We start from the raw sequence: 23,059 nt of genomic DNA, 5'->3' as shown, positions 1-23,059 counted from the left end.
TGTGCTAAAAAACAAATCGACAGCGTGGACTGTACTCTTGTCGACTTCGATATTCGTCATAGCAGCGGTCAAAATTTGTTTCGGACACGAATATCGTTGTCGATTAGCCAGTACAGATCACGCTAAACCGCTGTCGATTTGTGAAGTATCTGGACACCTTTATCAGCAAACTTTTTGGATCGAATCCAGGCCTAAAAAACAAACAAAGAACATTTAAGTAAATAGAAATTTCAATTGTCAGCTTCAAATGAGTTTGTATCATAGCGACTCAAACAAATTGCCACAAAGCAAACGCGGGCAATGTTTCTTATCTTTCAGGTTGCTAATGAGAGGAAAATATTTGTGGAACATCTTGGCCTTAGTGCATTGTTCCCTGTAGAACATCTCAAAGCTGTTTTCAAATTATTCTAACTCCAAGAGTTGAAAATGTTAATTGTTGCCACAAACATAAATGGGCAGAATATACAAGAATTAAAACGTTTCGAAACTATTTTTTCTCGTTTCGCACTTGGTCTCACTCGTTCTGACTCTTCTATTTGACCAAAAATGTTCCTTCTCGGTAGTATAGCCAAACTGTGAGGATCCTTTGGGCTCCAGGGCCGTTGAGAATGTTTCCTATATGACGTCTTTAAAATGTGAAGTAGTAAAGATTCATTGTTCAGTGCTTTGTCGTACTGATTGCATTCAAAGAAAGTTCAGTCGGGTTTGGGCATTTTCATAACTCTACGTACTAGCTAAGTCCACGTTATGTTCCATTATGTTCAACCCCTTTTTAAAATTATCATTACTCAGTCAGTCCAAAGTACAGCTGCTTTTAAAATTTAATCAGTTGAGTGATCGACGGCACTACAACCTAAAAATAATGGAATTGTCTCCCGTCTCATAGCGTGAAATTCGAATGTTCGCGAATAATGAACCGAACATAATGAAATTTTGCGCTCAATTTAGATATTTTAACATGAACGGTCAAGATGAATAGAAATGGTTTATTTGTTTCTATTTTGGAGGTGACAGGCATCACGAGTGATCAGACAATCATTTAAAGTTTACGGAACAATCTTAATTCAAACCTGGAATGTGAATACACAGTGAGCCAGCTGATCGGCAAGGGAGGCCACCATGCTGATTTGAGGGACCCCCAGGGGGGAAAAGTTTTGTTTAGCAAACGAATTCACTTGATTAGCTAAATTCCGACTCGATCTTGCCGGTATTTACGATGATTGGCTTTCTGTTCCTTACCAAAACCCTGACTACAGCAATTGTGATGTTACTAGTCTGCCATGGACAGGCATCAAGCAATCAAGGTAAGTCTTTGCATCAGTCAGGCGGTCTCTCAAGGATCTTGACGTTTAATTGTAACTTGATTAGTGCGACAACAGCAGAAGGAGGGACGACAGGTTTATCTCGTTGTTAAGCAAGAGGTGAACAGAAAGAAGGGTGAATATAAGGAAGTAGTATCACCACAACAATTTGCAACAATCATGAAACAGAGTCGGTTAGTTATTCATTTACATGAGCCGCTCCTTACTCGATATTGTGGGCAAGTACTTGTCGAAGAGCACTTTTGGCAGAGTTCATTTGAACGGCTTGGATAATTTCTTGACAGAATGAAGAAGCTTTACAGAGGAAATATTCAGTAATAATTATCTAGTTTAACTCAGTGCAGTGTACAAGAAGAGCAAAACCTGTATAGCCTAAAATAAAGCAACGAAATTCTATTCACAGACTGAATGCTTCGTTAATAATGCATAAAAATATGTTTTGCCAGACTTTCGTTAGTTTCGAGAGTTCTCCTAAAGTAGACCCTAAAGGGAACTTATACAAAAGGAAATTACTGTTGCTGTTTGTTGTAGTAACACTGCTTCACACTTACAGATGCAACTATAAACTGACTCCAAGTTAGAATCTGGCTTTACATTTATTAGCATTTACAATTTTATTACCATTCTTTCCATACTCAAAAGAATCGAAATATTTGAAAAAAAAATAAAGTGGCAAAGAGAGAGTGTTACCACCTTTACAAAGAAAATCGATGAGTAGTTTTTTTCTCCTCCAGAAGCATGGGCTCATTGAGAGTTCATAAGCTGAAAAACAATCACCCAGTCTATGTTGTCGACCAGGGGACAACAAAAGTAACTTTATCACGTATCGACTACTTTTTTCTTTGCTTACGTCATTTCACTGGGCGGGGGGGGGGGGGGTACTTATCATCAGGACCGATACACAAATCGCGAGGTGACCTTTGAAAAAAAAACCACCACTTTTAAAGAAGTTGTTATCTTTCTCCTACACTGCAATAGAAGTAATAATAAATAAAGTGTCAAAGATGAACTTGATAATAATCCGTTTACATAACCGCTTACCGTAAAAATAACATAATTTCGACGACCTTTCTCTCACACAAGTCCTTTTTCCTCTCGTTATTGCATTATCTCAGTATTCCATGGTATCCCAGAAAATGGATCAAGATCTTTCATTTCTCCCCCACAACTCAGCTTTCAGGACCCTTTGTGCTTCTCACCATTTACCAAATGACATTTAAGCACAAGTTACACTGAGCTCGCACTTATGAGCTAAGCGGCGCATCTGTTTTTACTGACATCTGGTAAAGCAAGGTTATTTTTTTGTTTCAATAGATAACTGTCTAGATGGATGGACCTTGAATGATTCCTCTTGCTATTATGTATACACTGACGCTAAAAGCAAGCTTGGATTTTGGAATGCCTTGAAATGGTGCGAGAAAGGGAACGCCTCTCTCACAAGTGTTTTAAGTGAAAAAGAAAACACTTTCTTAAATCATCTTATCAATAAAACAAAGCCTCGACCCAAGGAGACGTTCTTTATAGGACTTCGTAGAAAATATAATAGTAATGTAATAGGTTGGGTGGACAAACAGACCTATAACTACACAAACTGGTACCGCAACCAGGATCCCTCCAGCCACGATGACAAATCGAAAAATGAGACAGGGCGACGCTGCGCTTACTACAATCACGTACATCAGTGGGAGATTGACTACTGTAAAACAAAAAGACTATTCATCTGCAAACGGCTTAAGAAAGTGGAAGGTATGTAAAAAGTTCGATAAAAATTCCTCAAGAGGGACGAAACGGCATAATGGATAACAAATAAGATTACCAAGTTGATAAGACTGATAACCTTTGCACACAAATTCTGGAGTTTAGCGTTCCGAATCAGATACTAGTCGCGAAACAGAAAAACCTCATTCACTCTGGTTGTGATAATACTGACTCAGTTCACATAAAAAAATAACTCTCCTCTGAGGACAGTCAGCATATGATTTAATATCAAAAACAGCATCAACGAGTGGGATTTTTGAAGAATAAAACTGTTGTCATTACAGAATACCCTTTGCCGATGATTGGGGACAGAAATACAAAAGAGTCATTACCCGGTAAGATCCTTTTGTTACAGAAACTTTGCCTTTTCCATTGTCACTGTATTGTTGGTATCTAGTGCGTTCCAAGCAACTACTTCTCCTAAACGTCATTACAGAGCACACTCAGAGCAGCACTCCGTCACCGACAAAGGCTACGGAACCTTCAACAGGGAAAGAAACGTTGCAATTGAAGGTAACTTATCTTATATTTCACTTATGATTTAAAACGGTTTGTATGAGGGTTGGGAAATATGAACGTGTCGTGTAGAACTGCGCTTGTTAGTTTATCTCCTCAGCAATTTGAGTCGTTGATATCGGTCTCTCCTCCTGTCGCCCTAGAAAAACGGTCTTCGTTTAAAAAACATGGACAATTCAGTTACTTAACCGCTTTTCAAAGTTGTCTGATTACTTTAGGTTTACACGAACTTCGACTTGTCAACTCCCACTCTTACTGGACCTTTTCATTAGGTAGAAGACGCCTTAAAGAAGTTGGATGAAACACTGAAATCGTTAGAGGGTGCATCTTTGAATCAATCAACTGCTGGAAGAATTATGAAGGTACACTTCATGGTGAAGCGGTTTTGTCGCCGCGGTCATTGTAATGGGACTCAGGCCTGTGAGTAAAATGCTTGCCTTAATCTCTTGGATATCTTATTTTCTTTGTAGGAATTAGGAACAGATCTGGACAGTATAATGAATCCTGTAGGAATGGCACAACCATCTTTGGTAATTTCAATCCATATTCAAAACGATATATGCGGTGATTGGAAAAAATGATACTATCTAACAGCTTTTATACTCTTTACGCTTAAGACACCTCCTATTAAACGTCGTAACTGTGTTATTTGTTTCAGCCCTTAGATCAAATTTCACAAGTCGTTCAAAAGGGTGAAAAAATAGGAGAGGTATTGGTTCAAGGATTAATGAGAGGGGAAGGCGGCATAACTGAGCCGAAAAGTATCCAGATAAATACTGAATCTTTGGGTGAGTCGGTGTCTTCGCCTCCATGGGTGAGGGAGGAAGGAGAGGGGAGGGGGGGGGGGGCTCAGTGGCATCAAGTCAAAACTGACTGAGTGCTTTCATGTTTGAGTTCTGTTAAGTGAGCCTGAAAATAACGTCCTTCAAGCTTATACATGGAGGGTAAGATAGCTTTCTTAATCAAGCTGGCCGAGAGGAGTCTAGCCGATAATATTACAAGAAAGATGTTATAAAAGAAAAACATGGAGTTATATTAAGGCTCATTCATACAAACAAAATTTAACCACGTAAGATTTAAAAGATCGAGTTTTGGTTTTGATTGAAAAATAGTTGAAGGGTAGTTGTTTCTCTGAACGTGACTCAGTTTAAGCCAACTACTGACGCTTCCGTAGGCGAACAAACTATTTGTGTTTGTTGACTCAGTGTCACTTTTTGACCCTGGAAAATTTTAAGATTGCCCAAACCTCTTGTATAATAATGATTAACAGAATGGTTGGGCGAAAGATCAAATCAGTGAAACCGACACCTAAAAAAGGCTACACAGCGATGAAAGTGCAGCCTGAAGCTAAGTAGTAGTGAGGATGACCAACCAGTATAACTTCAGATTCTTTAAAACGAAAGATGCGGAGATTATCCTTAAGATGGGTTTGAAATGTATCAAAACGCAATATTTTCAGCCCAATAAATCCCTCAGTAAATTCAAAGTCAGAGTTGATTAACATTTATTTTTCTCTTTCCCTGCCACTCGATCATATCTTTTATTACATGTTAGACTGCGCAATATAAGAAATAAACATTATTATTATTTGTCTCTTAGTACTCGCAGTGGACATGTTACCCGCTGTGTCATCGAAAAACAGTGCGGAAGCCGTATCTTTTCCAAAAGATGCTGAACAGACCAATAACATCAACTTGCCATCGTCTCTGATATGGAGAGCACAGGATCAAGGTACTCTATGTTAACGCCTCATTCTTTAAGCTGCTGTGTCAAAATTGTCGTTAATGACAATAACTCATTCAGCCCATCTGTTTAGATGGAGTGTCTATAGTCAGTCTACTACTTTCCAATATCAGCGTAACAGCGGATCCTCAAGCACACAAGTAAGTTGATACATTGAAAGACGAAATGCTTGCTTGCTGATTAAATGATCACCATTGTTAAAAAGGTTTTTGGGGAAATGGTTACTCACGAACCGTTTCCCCAACCCCAGGGGTTGCCACCATATGATTCTCCATCTTTTTCTGTCCTGGGACCGTGACACACCTTAATGTCATCTTTTTACTCAACGCCTGGTCTTCCTCTCCCTCATCACCCTTCCACTTTTCTATTTGGGATTTCCTTACAGGCATCGTGTTGATGAGAAGTATGCCCTTATTTAATATTTCTGTCCGCTTGTTTTGATCAAATTTTGCTATGAAAAAGCTCTGCGTTTGCCTATTCATGGTTTATGGTAAATTCAAGAGCAAAGATACCATGGGTTGTAGATGAACCGATGTAAGCTTGAGAATTTCGATAAACCATGTCCATTTGGCACAGAAAACTATTGACACGCCATTGCTTTCACAAGATACCCATGGATGTACCTTTCTAATATACGTGAGCTTATTCACCAATCAGAACACATGTTCCATCTACGTTATTTTATTATGGGAAACGCCAAAAGTTTCTCATGGGAATTTCAAATGCTTAAGGTAATCCTGGGTGCAAAACTAATTAAACTAATGCCAGTTTTACCGTGCTTTGTGAGCCTGAAGGCCACTCATCTGCTTATTCATATATTTGTTGTCTTCCAACAGTGTCCTGGACTCAGGAATTATGTCAAGCACAATACTTTTCAACAATGGGAGTAAATTTAATAATTTGAGTCAGCCGGTTGTAATAAATCTGTCAGCTGTTTCTGAGGTACTGAATTCAACACAGCCCGTTTAGCGGGATTTTCTGAGGGGGTTTTGAATGACGGAGCCCCGATAGGAATGAAGAGAAGAAAATTAAGAAACAGGTTCCACTGCTCTTTATTGCGATCCTCTCTCTTTTTTATTAAGCACCCAAAAAAACCGGGATTCGTCAACGTGAAAGCATAACAGCTGATTGTTTTCAAAAAGTCCCAACGACATCTCACTAATCGCTTATAATACCTGTAAGAAGTCTTGTTTAATCTCTGAGCGATACCAAAATTTGAGTCAATCTATCATTTGGCAAAACAAGGAATTGGAATGTGCCCGTAAGGCCCGTATCAATTTAGAGATTACCGCGGCCTGTCTTACTCGATCCATGCAGATTTTATGATATCCACTTTCACCTTATGGCACCTAAGGGTAGTGTCACAAACACTCTTTTACAATTAAACACATTTCTCCATCCTTATGTCTTTTCCTAATTCCCTATGCCAGGTGAATAACGAGAGCTTACGGACGTGTGTATATCTCGATCTTACCACTGAGTAAGTGTTTATTGAGTTACTGTGCATACAGACCATCCTGTCACCACATGGGTCATTTTGTGAAATAAATGAAATAGACAACAACAGATTCTTATCATGCGGGAAGTAAAAAGTATAAAGGACACTTTAGTCGAAGCATACATGACCTGAACCAGTTTGTCAATTGTAGCGCTAAACCCATGAAAGAGATGAATAAAATCAAAACAGTGGTGTCTCTGTTTTTTAATTCGACGAAGATATGTTTGTTAATCTGCAGAAATGTTTGATTCCGATGTGCGTCCATGTAAGCCTTCAGCGATTTAGGGACATTTTAAAAGATGTTTTAAATCATTAAAAAAGTAGAACTTGACAACACTGATTGAAATTAATCAATAATTTTAAATCGAATTTTGTTGATTTGATTTGATTTCAGCCTTCCAACTTGGTCTTCATCAGGGTGTGTTGTTTATGAGGTCAGCTCCTCACACACAGTGTGCCACTGTTATCACATGACAAGCTTTGCTGTTCTTATGGATGTTCATGGCGCTTATGTATGTTGTATACGTAGACCGCTGACTATTTTTCTTGCCTCAATCCTTGGATGCCCTTCTTAGATAGGAATTATTCACAAAAACTGGTATTCCTCCCTTAGGAGCATTACTGTACTTTGGAAACAAAAAACTCCATCGATCCTTTCCAAACCTTATCGAAGTATATTGATTCAAAATATTCTGGATGTCGTGAGTTCAGAATATTCCTTTGCTCCTAAAAGAAGTGCTCTTAAAATCGGTTAAAATTTGTCAGTTTTTATCCCTATCGGCTGAATATTTTGGCCGTTTACGGCTATCGGTTAACCCCATATAGACCCTCTCTTGACCTGATTAATCAAAGCCCTTATCATTATGTAGAAAGAAATAGGAAGAATTAGAATTAAAAAGAGTTAAATATCTCCTCTCTTTTGTAGGAAGGTGATGCTATTTCAGAAAAGCACAAGACTATCTTGTCCATTGTGTCCATTGTGGGATGTCTGATCGCTTTAGTTTGTTATATCATCTTGCTGTTTGCCTTTTTCTTCCTAAGGTATTGTTCAATTTTCAATTAAGCCTATTACGTGTTACTTAAAAATTCACTCTGTTGTCGAGAAAGCGTTCTGACCCTCGAATATACGACATCCGTTGAATTTGAATCAGTGATTATCTGGATAGGAACATAAGATGCACGCTGAGTCGATTGAGCCAGCACTATTTACTGCTTTCATTTTATTGGATTATGCAACTCTGTCATTAGAACTATCAAATGTGACCCATCCAACAGGAAGCTGTCTCTCATGGGCGCGACAGTTCAACAGTCAATAACTAAAACAACAGATACTGATTAGTCAGCGGGATTCAGAAATATCTAGCGCACTCTAATCAGTCAAAATCAAGGTTGAAAAACTTTTTTCATGTGTAGGTTGACCAGTTCCGAATGGGAAACAGAATTGAACGAAGTTAACAGATTCTACTTCCTCTAAATATTTAGTAACCTAATTACCAATACCGTGTAAAAGTCGTAAAAATGCACTCAACATATTCATATCCGATTTGTTATTTACCAGTAATAAGATTAAATTTGTCCCAACTCGAGCCGTGTAATCTTGGCGCTCAAACGCGATTTACTCCCTAATGATACTCAGCTCAATCCTATAACAACCGCTAATCCTCTCAACACTACAGTGCTTGTAATTTTATCTGTATTTTATCATCTGTATTTTATCTGTATTTTATCTGTATTCAGAAGGCGATCAGAGACTTTAAACATCCACATGAACCTAGCCGCTGCTGAGGCTTTCGCAATTTTCGTTTTTCTTATCGCCTATCCTGGAGCTCGAATAAAAGTAAGTTTAAAAGCGTTAAATTCATATTTACCGTCAGTATTAATTTTCGAAAGCGGAAACGTAACCTGGTATCAGTTGCTAATATCGAGTTCTGGTGCCTAATGTTTTGATGTCAGTATTTGTCTTCAAGCCGTGGGCGTACCCTATGCTCACTTGTTATTCTATATTGTTTGTTTTATGTATAGGCTGCTTGTTTCGCTTTTGCCGTTCTTCTCCATTATTTTCAACTGGCGGCGTTTTGCTGGATGATGGCGGAGGGAATCAATCTTCTCCGCGGTATGGTGAAGGTCTTCCGAGTCACCAGCAAATTGAGAACTTATTTCCTCTTTGCTTGGGGTAGGCGTATATTTGGCGTATTTTTGGCATAAAAGATTAAATTTTTAATCCAGATTATCTTGAATTAAGTAAGATTGTTAAGTGCATCTGCCTACAGGTCAAGAATTAGATCATTTTACTTAGCAATCTGATATACCTGGGTGATGGCTCTTTCAGCAAAGATGAAAGAATAATTGGTTGTGAGTGGGTGGATTGACGGGGGGCATAAGCCTTCAGGTGATGAAAGCGTTATTTATTTTTGGATCTCATACTGAGTACTGACAGCATAGTGATCGTCAAGTAAGGACAGTGTGACTGAAAGTATTTTGGTCATAATCAGCCAAAAGAAAATTACTTAACCCATTTCGTTCCAACATCAGTATTCACCTTCTCCATGCTGTTCTCTATACATTTCCCAAGATGCTGACAAGGAAAATTTGTCTAACAATGATGAGCTTCTTCGTGATCTTAATTCTTGATGCAGGGGTGATATTGTAAGGAGAAAGTACATGCTAATTACTCTCAGGGATTAAAGTGTTAATGAAATTCTGCATTAATGAATATTCCTTGCCTACTAGGTGCACCCGCTATCGCTGTAGCGGTGACAGCAAGCATCTCTCGCCACCAATATGTGAGGGATGACTTGTAAGTTGGAATTTTTAAATCATTACGTGGTGGTTCACTTAGGTAGAAAAAAATAACAGTCGAGGACAGGATAGGCAGGACAAATATAGATAAGTTGTAAACAAAGAACTCGAAAAATTTTTCCCTATAGTTTCAGACGACCAAACCTATGTACGATAAAGCGTCCTCTAGGAGAATTCTTGGATTAAGCGAAATTGATCCGTTTTCCTAGCTATTGTCTGAATAATGAAGTCAGTTTTAATAAAGCCGAGCGATCCAAAACAAGTAAACATGTTCTCTTGGCACAAAACGCGTACTGCCTCTTTGTCACTCACTGGCGCCAAGAGGAAAGAGACTGTCACTGTCTAGCGCAAAATGAAATGGAGATAAGAGAAACAGAGACGGGATTGATTTTTTTGCATTTCACGGTTTGTTTACAGTTGTTGGATTTCTCATCAAGTCATATGGTCATTTGCTGGACCAGTGGCACTCATATTATTGGTAAGTGAGGCACTTTTTCTGTTGTCACGAACCACACGTGACCGTACTACCGACATGATGCGAGCTAAATGTATCAGATGCGATGTTCTCCATCCCTCACCGAACAAAAATTCTTCCAGAACATCAGTACTGCTGGGTGAGTACACGAAGTGGATTTTGGCATAGACGTCGAAAACAACTTAAAGACAAAGAGAAGGAATGCTGGAGATTACGCTCAATGACGTGATTTTTTTTCTAATACAAATTAATTTTGAAACGCCATGGAAGTTGATACTCTCCAATCACTAATGGCTCGCAGGATAAAACATGGATTTTTTTCCTTAAAATAAGTTGTCCGAAAACACTAGCCGGCCTCCATGCATCATATTGCATTGCCGGGGCAAAATATTTGACATGTGTCAAATATTGTTATTTCCCCATGTCAATGTTTACCATGCATGTCAATGTTTTAGTGTTTGAGAGGTGGAGTGGGGGTGTGGTTTGGTTTGTCAAAAGCAGTTTTGTCGGTGCAGTGGTTTATTGCGTTCGACGTCAGGAGAACGCTTCGTAATCTTTGGGGATCCTGTGGTCGATGGGATACCTGTGCATGCCAGGCGTGAAGATTCGAGATTTTTGGTTACTTGGACGGGCGATGTTCAAAATCTGCGCCATTTTGAATAATTATTAAGCGCGCGCACGAATTTTAAGCCCAATAGCCGGCCAAAGAAATTGCGGGCTCACCTGGTGGACATGCGCACACAACTATTTTTATGCGCAAGCAACTATACCTCGTGCGAGTGCGCACGCAACTATACCTCGTGCGAGTGCAAGCTGCTCGTGCGTCCGTGTCGCCTCCGTGGATATCTTTGGATTGTTCGGTAAGTTCATTTATTTTTCTCAAACTTCATGCGATGTTTCTTAAAAAGTTCATCGCTTCAACTTGTCAAAGCCTTACCAGGAAACTTTTTAGTACTCCTCCAAGAGCATGTAGAAAGCCCGATGTCGGCGTTGTCCGAACTACAACAAACCGAAGACCTTCGCTGCTCTCCTGCTTTGAATTGATGTCCTCGAATTTGCCGAACAACAAAGCAAATCAACCGATAACTCTGACACAAAGTTGTCTCAAAGCAAATCTACCAAGCCATTGTGCTTTGACACAAAGTTGTCTCAAAGCAAATCTACCAAGCCATTGTGCTTTGACCCATAGCGGTCACAAATACAAACCAAACAAACCGAGTCATTGTACTCGGTGGCCATTGCGCCAAATGACCCGTTGTGGTCACAAAGCAAATAAACCGAGTCATTCTGCTCGATGGCCATTGCGCCAAATGAAAAGTGACAAAAGTCAAATGGTTACCGGGCTGATAAGTGGTGATTATAGTTCACAAGATCATGATAAGGGTTTGACAAGTTATTCTTCTGAGAAAATTGAAAATCATAGTGTAACTATTTCTGAAAATGTTGAAGTTCGTAAGAAAAGAGTGAATTGTCAGAGGAAAAGGGACAGGGAACCATCTCACGTTCCTGTTAAAATAATTCTAAAGGCACTAAGTAATACGAAGTCTAGGAATAGAATCAAGTCTTTTGTAAGACAACATCTTCCAGACAGTTCTTTTATCACTAATTTATGTAGAAATTACAACACCTGGAAATTCTGGTATACCAATGATCATTATTATAGTAAATTTGTTTTTTACATGAACATACAGAAAAGAAAATTTACAACAACAGATAACTATTCTACATGTAACTGTAGACAAACACATATCCGTGTGGCAGATTTAATGAATTCTGGTGGAAAAAGCTTTCCTCAAACTCATAATGATAATTCAAAATTAAATGGAGGTATGTCTCCTGAGAATGCTGTTAGTCATGATTTACCATGGGATTGTTTAACTGAAAGGCTTCGTCTCATAGGACTTATACCACATGATGTAGGTGGATTTGGAGATTGTTTCTTTAAATCAGTTTCACACCAACTGTATAGGACTGCTGACTTGCATCGTGAAATTCGTATGGCTGGAATTGGCCATTTACAGAGTTACCCAGAATTGTATATTGAAAGCATTTCTAATGATCACTGGAATAACTATATTCAACAAATGTCAAAACAAGGCACATGGTGTGATAACATCATAATGCAAGCTGTGGCCAATGCATACAACTGTGTCATTCATATCACACAGTCTAATATAAATTCACCTGAAAGTACAATCTTAACTCCTGTTGCTGATCAGGATGGACGAAAGACAATATTTATTGGATATATTAACGAGTTGCATTATGTTTCAACATTGACTGACAAAAACAGTAGATATAAAAACAAACTCACATGCATAAAGAGAAAATTATCAGAAACCAATGAAAACAGACATGGTAGACTTCTTAAGCACAGAAATTACATGAAAAGAGTCAAATATACAGAAACAGCTAATGAAAGGGCAAGCAGACTTGAAGATAAGAGAGGCACTTATAGAAAAACAATGTCTGAAGAAACTGCTGAAAAGCGAAAAGAGAGACTTAAAACTAAGAGAGACACTTATAGAAAAAGAGTGTCTGAAGAAACTGTTGAAAAGCAAAAAGAGAGACTAAAAAGTTACAAAGACTCTTATAGAAAAAGAACGTCTGAAGAAAATGTTGAAAAGCGAAAAGAGAGACTTGCAAATAGGAGAGCCAGTTATAAAAGGTCTCAAACAATTTCTGCAGGACAAAAAGAGAGCTGTGCTGGTCCAGTTCACGAACAAAAACATGCACAAAATAACATGAACGATTTTCATAAGTCCAATCAGTATTCAGTTTGCCAATGCACTGTCTGTTTTGAAGCATGGCCATTGAAATCCAGTCCAAGGAAGGTTGATCACTACCAGTGTCAGAGGTGCATACGAGATAAACAACAACCAAAAAAGTTTTCTAAGGAAAATGACATGGTGCCATCATTAGTACCTTTACAACTGCAGGGGCTAACCCAAGTAGAAGAAATGCTTATTGCACGTGCACTTCCTGTTATGCGAGTTTACATAAAACCTGGTGGACAAAGGGGCTATTCAGGCCACTGTATCAATTTGCCTCAGGATATAGCTGAACTAGCACATTCTCTGCCTAGATACCCAAAAGATCTATCTGTTATTGTTGTTAAGATGAAAGGTAAAGAGAACAGTTTTAAAGATGTGACAGTGCGAAGGCAAAATGTAGCTGATGCACTACAATGGCTTGTTAATAATAACTCACACTACAAGGACATAACCATCAATCAAAATTCTTTAAATTCTTTACCAGAACATGGTGTTCCACATGGTCTTCTCTCGGTTGAAACAGAGAATATAGATTTGGATGCCACATGTGAACCTGACTTAGGTCCTCAAAATGAAGATGACATTGTTTATAATGAGGGTACTGAAATGAGTAGTTTTCTGCCTATTCCAGAGTGTCAGCAGCAAGAAATAGAAGCTGTGCGCCAACAATTGTCTAATGATTCTAATCACTTGCCCTGGCCAACAGTTGGCAGTGAACCATTAAACGAGTATGTAACTCCCTATTTAGCAACAATGGCTTTCCCAACATTATTTCCAGATGGTAAGGGTGATCCTACTAACCCATCATTACGCCGAGATATACCACTCGGAGAAAGAGTAAAGCACCTTTTAAAGTTTGGAGAAAACAAGAATGACAAATGGGTATATCGCTTTGCTACTCACCCCAGATTTGGTTACTGGGCATTGAATATGATACAAAGAAAACGTATTCTGCAACAGACAGGCATGTTCCTAAAACAAAACCCAGGAGAAGCTCATTTGACTGCTGAGGAGCTGCGGCAAATGGCAACTAGCAATAACACAAGTATGTTTATATCTAAGATATCACGCTATCTTAGTAACATTACTGGTTCTAATGCTTATTGGCACAAAGCTAAAGAAGATTTAAAAGCAATAATAGCCCATGCTGGAGCTCCAACATTCTTTTTCACATTCTCCTCTGCTGATATGCATTGGCCTGAACTTCATGCAATTTTTGGCAACTCAGTCAGTATTAATTCAACTGAGAACAAACGGCAGAATGTCATTAACAATCCTCATATTACAGACTGGTTCTTTACACAGCGTTTAGAAAGTTTTATTAAATACTGGTTATACAATTCACTAGATGCTGAGTGGCACTGGTACAGATTTGAATATCAAGCTAGAGGTAGTATACATTGTCATGGTGTAGCAAAGCTGAAAAATGATCCAGGTTTATGTAAACTCTCAGAAACAGCTCTAAAAGGCTATTTGGCTGAAATGTCCACTAATACAGCTGAGCAAGTCAATATACTAGAACTCAATCAACAGATAGTGGATGGGAAAAAGGCTTCTCAGGTAGTTTGTCAGTATGTAGATTGGTTATTGTCTACATATAATCCAGATCCACCAGATAATGGCACATGGGTGAAGCCCTCTATTCATCCTTGTCAAAAGCGTCACAAGGACCTTGTAAGTTTACAAGACTCTGAACAAGATTATGTTGATTTGTTGAATACTGTACAAAGGCACACTCGCTGTAGTACAAACTATTGTCTTAGAAAGAAACAAAACGAAACAGAACTGAAATGTAGATTTAAGTTTCCATTTCAACCTTGTGTTAATACAAAACTAGAGTTTGAGCCCATTCATACAAAAGATCGAAGCACTCAATACAAAGCAAAGATCATAACAAAGAGGAATGATAGCAGACTCAATAATCACCAACGACTTCAGCTTCAAGGCTGGAGGGCAAACTGTGATATTCAAGTAATCATTGATTATCATGCATGTGTTGAATACCTTGCAAAATATGCTTCAAAAGGTGAACCAAAGTCACCTGTAATGAAACTTGCATTTAATTCTATTGTCCGTAATTGCAACAACAATAGCAACCCTACAAAATTGATAAAAAAAGTGATAATGAAATCACTTGGCCAACGTGACTTCTCTGCACAAGAGACTATGCATCATCTCATGTCACTGAAACTTGTCAGCTCATCATTTAATGTGGTACCTATTAGTCTAAATGGTTCACGTAGAATCAAAACTATAACAAATGATGGAGATACTGTAACCAATGACTCATTGCTTGATACTTACGCTAAAAGGGAAAAATATATTCAAACCATCCCAGATATAATGGCTCTTAATTTCATTCATTTTGCAACAAAATACAAACTTGTCAACAACAAACTAACAGTTCAGCCTCATAACATGATTCCCAGAGTTTTTCCAGTATTTTCTTCCAATTCAAAAGGTCCAAATTTTGGACTTTATTGCAAATATCAGTTACTTAAGCACAAACCTTGGCATACTACACAAGACAATGCCTGGGATTGTCAGGAAGGCACTGATGAAATATACATCACAAAATGGAAGGAATTTCTACAAACACCATATGCTGAAGAGCATGTTCCTGACTGGTATGAAAAACTACAAAGTGTACAGAATAACACAGAAGAGGAACCAAATATAGAGCACTCTTCAGAAGAGCTTCCACAGCGTGAAGAGTGGATGGATTTAGCAGATCTCATACCTGGGTATTTTGTTAACCAAGATAATATAACACAACAAACCTCTCAGCCTGATTATGACTGGCAAAATGACAAGATTAAGTATGCAAATCACTTAATACAGGAAATGCCATCCTGGGTAAAAACTAAGAAAGATACTTTGGATTCTACCTTTGGTTTGCAACAACAAAATATTGATGTTAATACATTCAGTGACATGCAAAGACATGCCTACAATATGGTGAAAGCACATTCTGAACAAGCCTGCCCTAAAGATCCATTGCTTCTTATTATACTTGGAGTTGCCGGTACAGGGAAAAGTTACCTCATTAATGCCATCCGAAACCTGCTCCAACACTCTTGTGCAGTGACTGCCACAACTGGCAAAGCTTCATTTAACATAAACGGATGTACAATCCATTCACTATTAAAATTGCCTGTTGGCCCAAGACATAACAAAGAATTAACAGGACAAGGGCTTGTCACATTACAAACCAAGCTGAAAGATATCAGTTATATCCTAATTGATGAATACTCTATGCTAGGACAAACATTGTTTGGCTGGATTGATAGACGCTGCCGACAAGCAACAGGCAAAAATGACAAAGTATTTGGTGGTAAATCCATGATATTAGTTGGTGACCCAGCTCAATTGCCTCCAGTGGCAGATAAGCCATTATATCATTCGAGACCCTCCAGTTCTACAGGTGAACAAGGCTATTTAGCTTATCACATGTTTGGCAATGTTGTAAAACTGTCAGTAAACCAGAGGGTTCAAGGCTTAAATCAACAGCAAGCTCAGTTTAGAGATTTACTCATACGCCTTCGCACAGGAGATTCTAATGAGCAAGATTGGAAACTTCTTTTGGCAAGACAGCCTTCCATAGCATTGAACGTGAATGAGTTTCAAGATGCCACTAGGCTCTATTTCAGCAATGAAGAAGTTGCTAATTATAACTTTGAAAAGTTATCAGAACTTCATCAGCCAATAGCCTGCATCACTGCACGTCACTCTAGTGATATAGCTAAGAAAGCAAGTTCAGATGACATGTCAGGTTTACAACCGACCATTTTCCTTGCAAAAGGTGCACATGTAATGCTTACCATGAACCTATGGATAGATGTTGGACTTTGTAACGGTGCAACTGGAACGGTTGAAGATTTCATTTATGCAAACAACCAGCAACCACCAGACTTGCCTGTCGCTGTCATAGTAAAATTTAATGAGTATAGAGGTCCATCTATCAGTGATAGCATTCCACGATGTGTGCCTATATGCCCAATAACAATAACCTCACAGACACTAGATGGTTTACATGAGAGACAACAGTTGCCTCTCAAACTTGCTTGGGCAATCACAATACACAAGAGCCAAGGGTTAACACTGCCAAAAGCATGGATTGACATTGGTCAGACTGAAACTACTGCAGGCATTTCATATGTAGCTATAAGCAGAGTGAAAACACTTTCATCTTGTATTATTGAACCAATGACTTTTGAAAGACTTAAGAGTCTTAAGAAATCCACTAATTTAAAATATAGACTTGAAGAAGAAAGCAGGCTATATAATCTAGCAAATATAAATTGATCCCAAGTTGAGTGATGCGAACAAAGTCACTCACAACAGTACAGCACCCAAAATTGATTAATTAGAATAAATTGATTATACGGCCTTCAACACATGCATACATAAATGATTTTTTTTATGGTTATAAATAGTTCACTTTCCAACTACATTTAAAGCAAAGTTCCATGTAATGTTTCAGAGTGTTGTATTAACTAGGGTTTAAAGGTATTTTAAACACCCTCCTAAAACATCTGTATACATCCTTATTTTTTTTTTTTTTTTCAACAGACAAGACAGAGATCTAATATGGCTTCAGGTATGTATCTCCCGGTCATACTTAAATATTATGGTTATACGTTCCTTTCTTCTATTAAACTAATGCTTCTTGTTTTAAAATCATTTTATAACCTTACCTGCTCTATATGCTCTCATTAATAAAACATGTTATTTTGAACATCTAGGTATTAGATGTACACTGTTTCCTATCACTTTTGTCACCCTTTAATGTTCTCATGTAGTTATATGATACAATTTATTTTTCCCACACCTCTTGCATGTTGATGGCAAACTTTGGCCAAAATATCCCTGTTTTGTACTAAAAATAATCTTAATTACAGTAATTAATGAGTGGTGAACTGCTCCTGTTTTGCTAAATTTTAACACTTCCCCTTCTATTAAGCCCTTCCTTTCTATTTAGCCCCCCCCCCCCCCCCCAATGCGCCTTAAAACAATAAGCCCCCTGTGGGCTTAATAGAGGATTTACAGTACATGAAACAAGGAGACTAATATTTACACATATGTTTTTTTCAAATAACACAAGCTACCTTATGCAGTAATCCCATCCATGCCAAATTTATTACATTAATCTAAATATCTTTTTACCTCCTCCTACAGAAAAACAAGACATAACTTGCTTTGTGCATAATGTCTCACCAGTAAAAAAATCTGGACCAACAAACTACTTTAACTGCCACCTTCAGACAGAGAAAGATCTCATTGGCAGTGTATGCTTTGCAACTGAAAAGAAGGAAACTCTTGATGCAATGGCCACACAAAGATCACCGGTTAAAATTTCAAATTTTAACATCAGCAATAAGTATGGACGAAGTGATGTAGTAATAAACAGGAACACAACCATCACTTCAACAACAGCTGATTTTCCTTACAAAGCACAAGATGATGTCACATCAATTGCATCCTTGTCAAAAGTAGCACCACAACAGCTAGTGTCAATAAAAGGAAAGATATCACATCTAAGTGCGACCAAAACTATAGTCATCCAAGATTCTCCTGTCAAAAAACAGGAAGGCTATATAGTTGATCCATCTGGTTACATAAAAGTTATTTTCTGGGGTGAGCATGTTGACAGCGTCACACCACAGTCCACCTATTTCTTCAACAACTTGAGAATGAAAGTATCTCAGAATCAAAGATACTTGAACACACCAAAACAAGATAATTTATACACCATCAAGGACGCTGAACCCTTCAAACAAACATTACCTGAAGTCAATGACATCTCAACAACAACAGAAACCATTGGAGAAATACTAGGAATAAGCAGTGTCACCAAATACAACTGTTGTTGTTCATGTTCAAAAAAAGTTACAATCAAGGGAAAAATTGCAGTCTGCGATAACTGCAAAGTAACACAAAAGGCAACCAGCTGCAGTGTAAAGTGGACACTCAAGATCCATATCCAAAACTCCAAACAACCACTGCAGAAGCTTCAGCTACAGGTTTATCAAGAAGCAGTGTCAAAGTTGTTTTCAATTTGTCACTTAATTGCAAATGAAACAACAGAGGAGGAAATCACAGAGGCTGTCTTAAACCTAGACACAGTTAAAGTATGCTTTGACACGCAAACGCGAAAACTTGTGGACATTGAAAAAATTGCCATTTAACATGTTTTGTTGCATTTTCCTTTGTAACAAACCAATCTCTAGTAACTATTTAAGTTACTAATAATTCATGCTATGAGATACAAACACTAAAACTTTTAGATATCACAAAAACTTTTATAGCACTTCATTTTTGAATTTCATATTAAACTTTCTTGAAACTATTCCATTTACTATTATTCATGTTACTGTTAGAAAAATTAGTCTCGCTCATTTAGTATCTAAACTACATTGTAAATGAGTAGATTCTCATGTTTTAATTATTGCATTTTACCTTGTGACTAATCGAGTTAGTATCATCCAGGGCCCAGTTGTTCAAAAGACGATTACTGCTAACCCACGATTAAAGCTTAATCAAAGATTTAATCTCTTTTGTTTAAAAAGATTTCAAAAGCTAATTATAAGCTGCACATGAAGTCAAATCGAAAAATAAAACTAAAGAGCAAGAATCCTTAAGAAAATCTCTTTTGGTTATTAATTTAACTGGAATAAAATTTGACGCTAACCCTGGGTTTGCTTAATCGCGCTTTGAACAACCCGGCCCTGGTTACTGTTAAGATAAGAAAAATAGTTAAACAATGCTGACACACAAACACGAAATATTTAGACATGGAAAAAAATCTAAGTTTCATAGCATTTTGAACTTCATCACAGCTTCATGTTCCAGTTGTTGTTATAAAATTTAGTCTATCTCTTTCAGTTTTTCAAGATACTAAGTAGATTGACATGTTTTTTTACATTTTCTCTTGCAACTAACCAATCCCATGCAACTATTCAAGTTACTATTCATGTTACTATTAAAAATTTTTTGTTAAACTATGGTATGACATGCAAACACCAGAACTTTTAAACATTGCAAAAAGTTTCATAGCATTACCAACTTCATAACTTTCTTGAAACTATTCAATTTACTATTATTCATGTTACCGTTACAAAAATTAGTCTCACTCATTTAGTATCTGAACTACATTGTAAATGAGTAGATTGACATGTTCTAATTACTGCATTTTACCTTGTGACTAATCGAGTTAGTATCATCCAGGTTACTGTTAAGTTAAGAAAAATTGTTAAACAATGCTATGACACACAGACACGAAACGTTTAGACATGGAAAAATCTAATTTTCATAGCATTTTGAACTTCATCATAGCCTCATGTTGTTGTTATAAAATCTACTCTATCATTTTCAGTTTTTCAAGATACTGAGTAGACTAACATGTTTTGTTACATTTTCCCTTGCAACTAACCAATCCCTTGTAACTATTCAAGTTACTATCATTCATGTTACTGTTACAAAAGTTAGTCTCCCACAATCAGTATCTAAACTACATTGTAACTAAGTAGATAAACATCTTTGGTTACATATTTGGGTTTCACTATTAAAGTTGCTATTGTTCATGTTGCTCTTTAAATACTTCGTCTTTCTCATTTAATCTCTCAACTAATTTCCTCCTCTGTTTTTGTATGATTTTAGCTAAATTCATTGAACTTCTAACGCACTTATTAATCTTTGATTACTACTAGTTTTAAAGGGATTTCTAAATCTGAACAATGCGATTTGGATACCTTTGCTACAGGAACCGAAAACTGATGAAGACAATACTCGCATTTTAGAGAACGAGATTATCTTCTTTTGATCTACACCTTTCTTGTCGGTTAAATAATCTTCAAACTTCCTGGAAATGTGATGTTTCATTACGATTGCAGGTAAACGTGATTGCGCTTATTGTAGCAATAAAAACTGTAGTTCAGAAGGCTCGCTACAAGGAAAGATCCCCGAAAAAATCAGGTGTAGAGCTCGAAATGAGGTAGGTAGGCATGTAGCCACCCTGTTTAAAGAAAACAGGAGTGATCACTTCAACTTCCTTTTTATCAATAAATAAGGTCTTTGATTCATGTTCTTCAGTATGGAACGCGTAATTTAGAAAGAGATGGGATTATAATGAACAGCATATTTTTCCATGAGCTAGTAGTGACACGAAAGACTGATGTGTTTTCACATCTCTTGGTCCTCTTGGGAAGTTGAAGTCTCTGCGTTTTTCTTTTTTTTCGTTTGTCTTACTAATTTTTTTCTTTCTTAAGAGCGGCTTTTAAGACATTGGTGATTCTAGCTCCGCTGTTGGGTTTGACATGGCTGCTCGGATTCATCTCCATACACAACACTTCTCTTGTATTCCAATATCTCTTTGCCGTTTTAAACTCAATGCAGGTACGAAAAAATACTTCTAATTCTTTGCAGGCAAATGAGTAGTTTGAAACATTACACGTCGGAAACATAATAAAAACAGATTTTTGTATACGACAAAGCTTGTTTATGCTTTGACTTGCAGCAGTTATTAATATATGACCCAGAATCAGGGTTGTAAGTTTTTGATATATATCATGGAAGACTGTACTTCAGAACCTACCGAACAACTCCAGACTCTCAGAAAATGTTGTTTTTAACTCATGTTTTTACTCTATTTTTTGTTTAAGGGGCTCTATTTCCTGATAGCTCAATACTGGTTTGATGACGAGGTAATTATCATTAAATAAATAGAGAAAGAGGACTTACTTTTTTTATATCATGCGTTGCAATTCACATAATGTATCTCTTACTGATGAAATAATGTTCATCATGCCGTAATAAAACGTCTCTGTTTGTTTAGATTAAGAAAAATGCACATCGAGCGTCCAACCGGGTAAAACGCCTTTTCAGCTTATCAGGAACGAGATCGACCAGCCCTTGGACTGGACCGTCCAATGTGGACAAGGAACAGCGTGGTGATCGCAGCGACAAGGAAAACCAGAAACAATGTCCTCCCCCCCAAGATATTAATCATCAACAATTGGATTGCAATCGAAACAAGAACTTAGAACAGCAACAAGAACAAAAACAAACAACAAACAAAGAACACTTTGATGCTATCACCCACAAACAACAACATTCTGACAAAGATTTTCCGAATGAGAAGGAAGAAACTGCAGGGAAAATGGCAATAAAGGAACACAGCATTGACACTTACCTTTAGCTGCAGGATATCAAACAAATACAATCATAGAGTTAAAGAAATTACCACGTTTCATAAACCGACAAATGAGTCGTTATTTGTTTTTTAAACCTGATATAGCTTTTAAAATGAATGAGATCTTTTGATGAGCTGTGTCAGCGGTTGTTGACTTGTCAACAAGAGTATGCGTGACAGTCTTGAGATTTTTACAGCTTCCTAAACGCGTACTTAACGCTATCGGGTTTGGTGCAAGGAAATAGCTGCGGAAAGTACAAACGAAATCCGTTCAAGAGTCCACGTGCAGTTATTTCTTACAACAGTAAAGCGGCATCTAGAGTTCTTTAGGATTTTGTAATTAGCATCGATTGTACAGAGTTTGCAAAGATTACATTAAACGCATAATTTGGTTACAATTATTTTGCTGCCGAATAGTTGCGTTCTTGCTGCTGTTGAGAGCTTTTTCTTACCGTGACAAGTTTTCAGTAATCAAAATTTTAGAACTTTTTAAACAAATCCCTTAAACGGCGATGTACTAATGACCGGCTTGACAAAAATCGTCGCTAGGGCCATTTTAGACAAAGAAGGAAACATTTAGAGAGGAAAGAAAATAAGGGAAGCTTAAAAAGGGATTGGTGAAGTATTTGGTTTTTTGGTTTCCTTGTCTCGGTGAAAAGATCATCCCCTTTTCGACTTGTGAAATCGTTTGACGACAAGAGCCCCCATGCAATGAAACAATAAAAGCGGTGAGTCATTGTTACTTGTCTAATCATCTTGCGTTGGCCCAGCTCCTGCCGATCTTGAGGGAGAGTTTAGGGTAACCAACAGTATTAACTTGGTCAACGGTGACCATGCACTTCACTGACTCTCCTCGTCTATCCTTTTACTCTCTGGTCATCTAATTTGACTGTCTCCTTACAAGCAAGTGAACCTAAAGATTCGAGTCATACGTTCATCTTCTTTTACCACTGTCCTGTTCGCAAAAAAAAAAAAGATCCAATT

The 23,059-nt window shown here is 37.6% G+C and overlaps 3 protein-coding genes across 3 annotated transcripts; all 3 read left to right on the top strand.

Annotated features, from left to right (window-relative positions):
• The first annotated feature begins 1,146 nt into the window (after positions 1-1,146).
• Positions 1,147-22,476, top strand: LOC111330855 (adhesion G protein-coupled receptor E3-like). The gene is made up of 21 exons (XM_022935820.2): positions 1,147-1,304; positions 2,637-3,068; positions 3,365-3,415; positions 3,517-3,593; positions 3,869-3,958; positions 4,067-4,126; positions 4,255-4,384; positions 5,196-5,327; positions 5,413-5,479; positions 6,176-6,281; positions 6,770-6,819; positions 7,232-7,349; positions 7,763-7,878; positions 8,575-8,674; positions 8,860-9,010; positions 9,568-9,634; positions 10,054-10,114; positions 20,778-20,878; positions 21,153-21,279; positions 21,546-21,587; positions 21,719-22,476. Exons 1-21 carry the CDS (start codon positions 1,217-1,219, stop codon positions 22,079-22,081), a joined length of 2,529 nt encoding a protein of 842 aa, XP_022791555.2. The 5' UTR covers positions 1,147-1,216; the 3' UTR covers positions 22,082-22,476.
• On the top strand, positions 10,125-17,485 carry LOC148726982 (uncharacterized). The gene has a single exon (XM_088728974.1). It carries the CDS (start codon positions 10,864-10,866, stop codon positions 17,188-17,190), a length of 6,327 nt encoding a protein of 2,108 aa, XP_088585100.1. The 5' UTR covers positions 10,125-10,863; the 3' UTR covers positions 17,191-17,485.
• Positions 17,222-20,482, top strand: LOC148726981 (uncharacterized). The gene is made up of 2 exons (XM_088728979.1): positions 17,222-17,485; positions 18,064-20,482. The coding sequence occupies exons 1-2, from the start codon at positions 17,476-17,478 to the stop codon at positions 19,071-19,073; spliced, it is 1,020 nt and encodes a 339-aa protein (XP_088585105.1). The 5' UTR covers positions 17,222-17,475; the 3' UTR covers positions 19,074-20,482.
• Positions 22,477-23,059: the final 583 nt, after the last annotated feature.

Source organism: Stylophora pistillata, chromosome 7 (genome assembly GCF_964205215.1).
Source record: "Stylophora pistillata chromosome 7, jaStyPist1.2, whole genome shotgun sequence".
Lineage (NCBI taxonomy): Eukaryota > Metazoa > Cnidaria > Anthozoa > Scleractinia > Pocilloporidae > Stylophora > Stylophora pistillata.
Note: the sequence above shows the minus strand (reverse complement) of the source record. Positions and strands in the feature narration are given on the sequence as shown.

Excerpts from the sequence above, each read along its gene's own strand:
- LOC111330855 (XM_022935820.2), top strand. The coding sequence starts at position 1,217 with ATGATTGGCTTTCTGTTCCTTACCAAAACCCTGACTACAGCAATTGTG. Across the intron at positions 7,350-7,762 it reads TGGATGTTCATGGCGCTTAT|GAAGGTGATGCTATTTCAGA; the intron begins GTATGTTGTATA and ends TCTCTTTTGTAG. Across the intron at positions 20,879-21,152 it reads GGTGTAGAGCTCGAAATGAG|AGCGGCTTTTAAGACATTGG; the intron begins GTAGGTAGGCAT and ends TTCTTTCTTAAG.
- LOC148726982 (XM_088728974.1), top strand. The coding sequence starts at position 10,864 with ATGCGCAAGCAACTATACCTCGTGCGAGTGCGCACGCAACTATACCTC.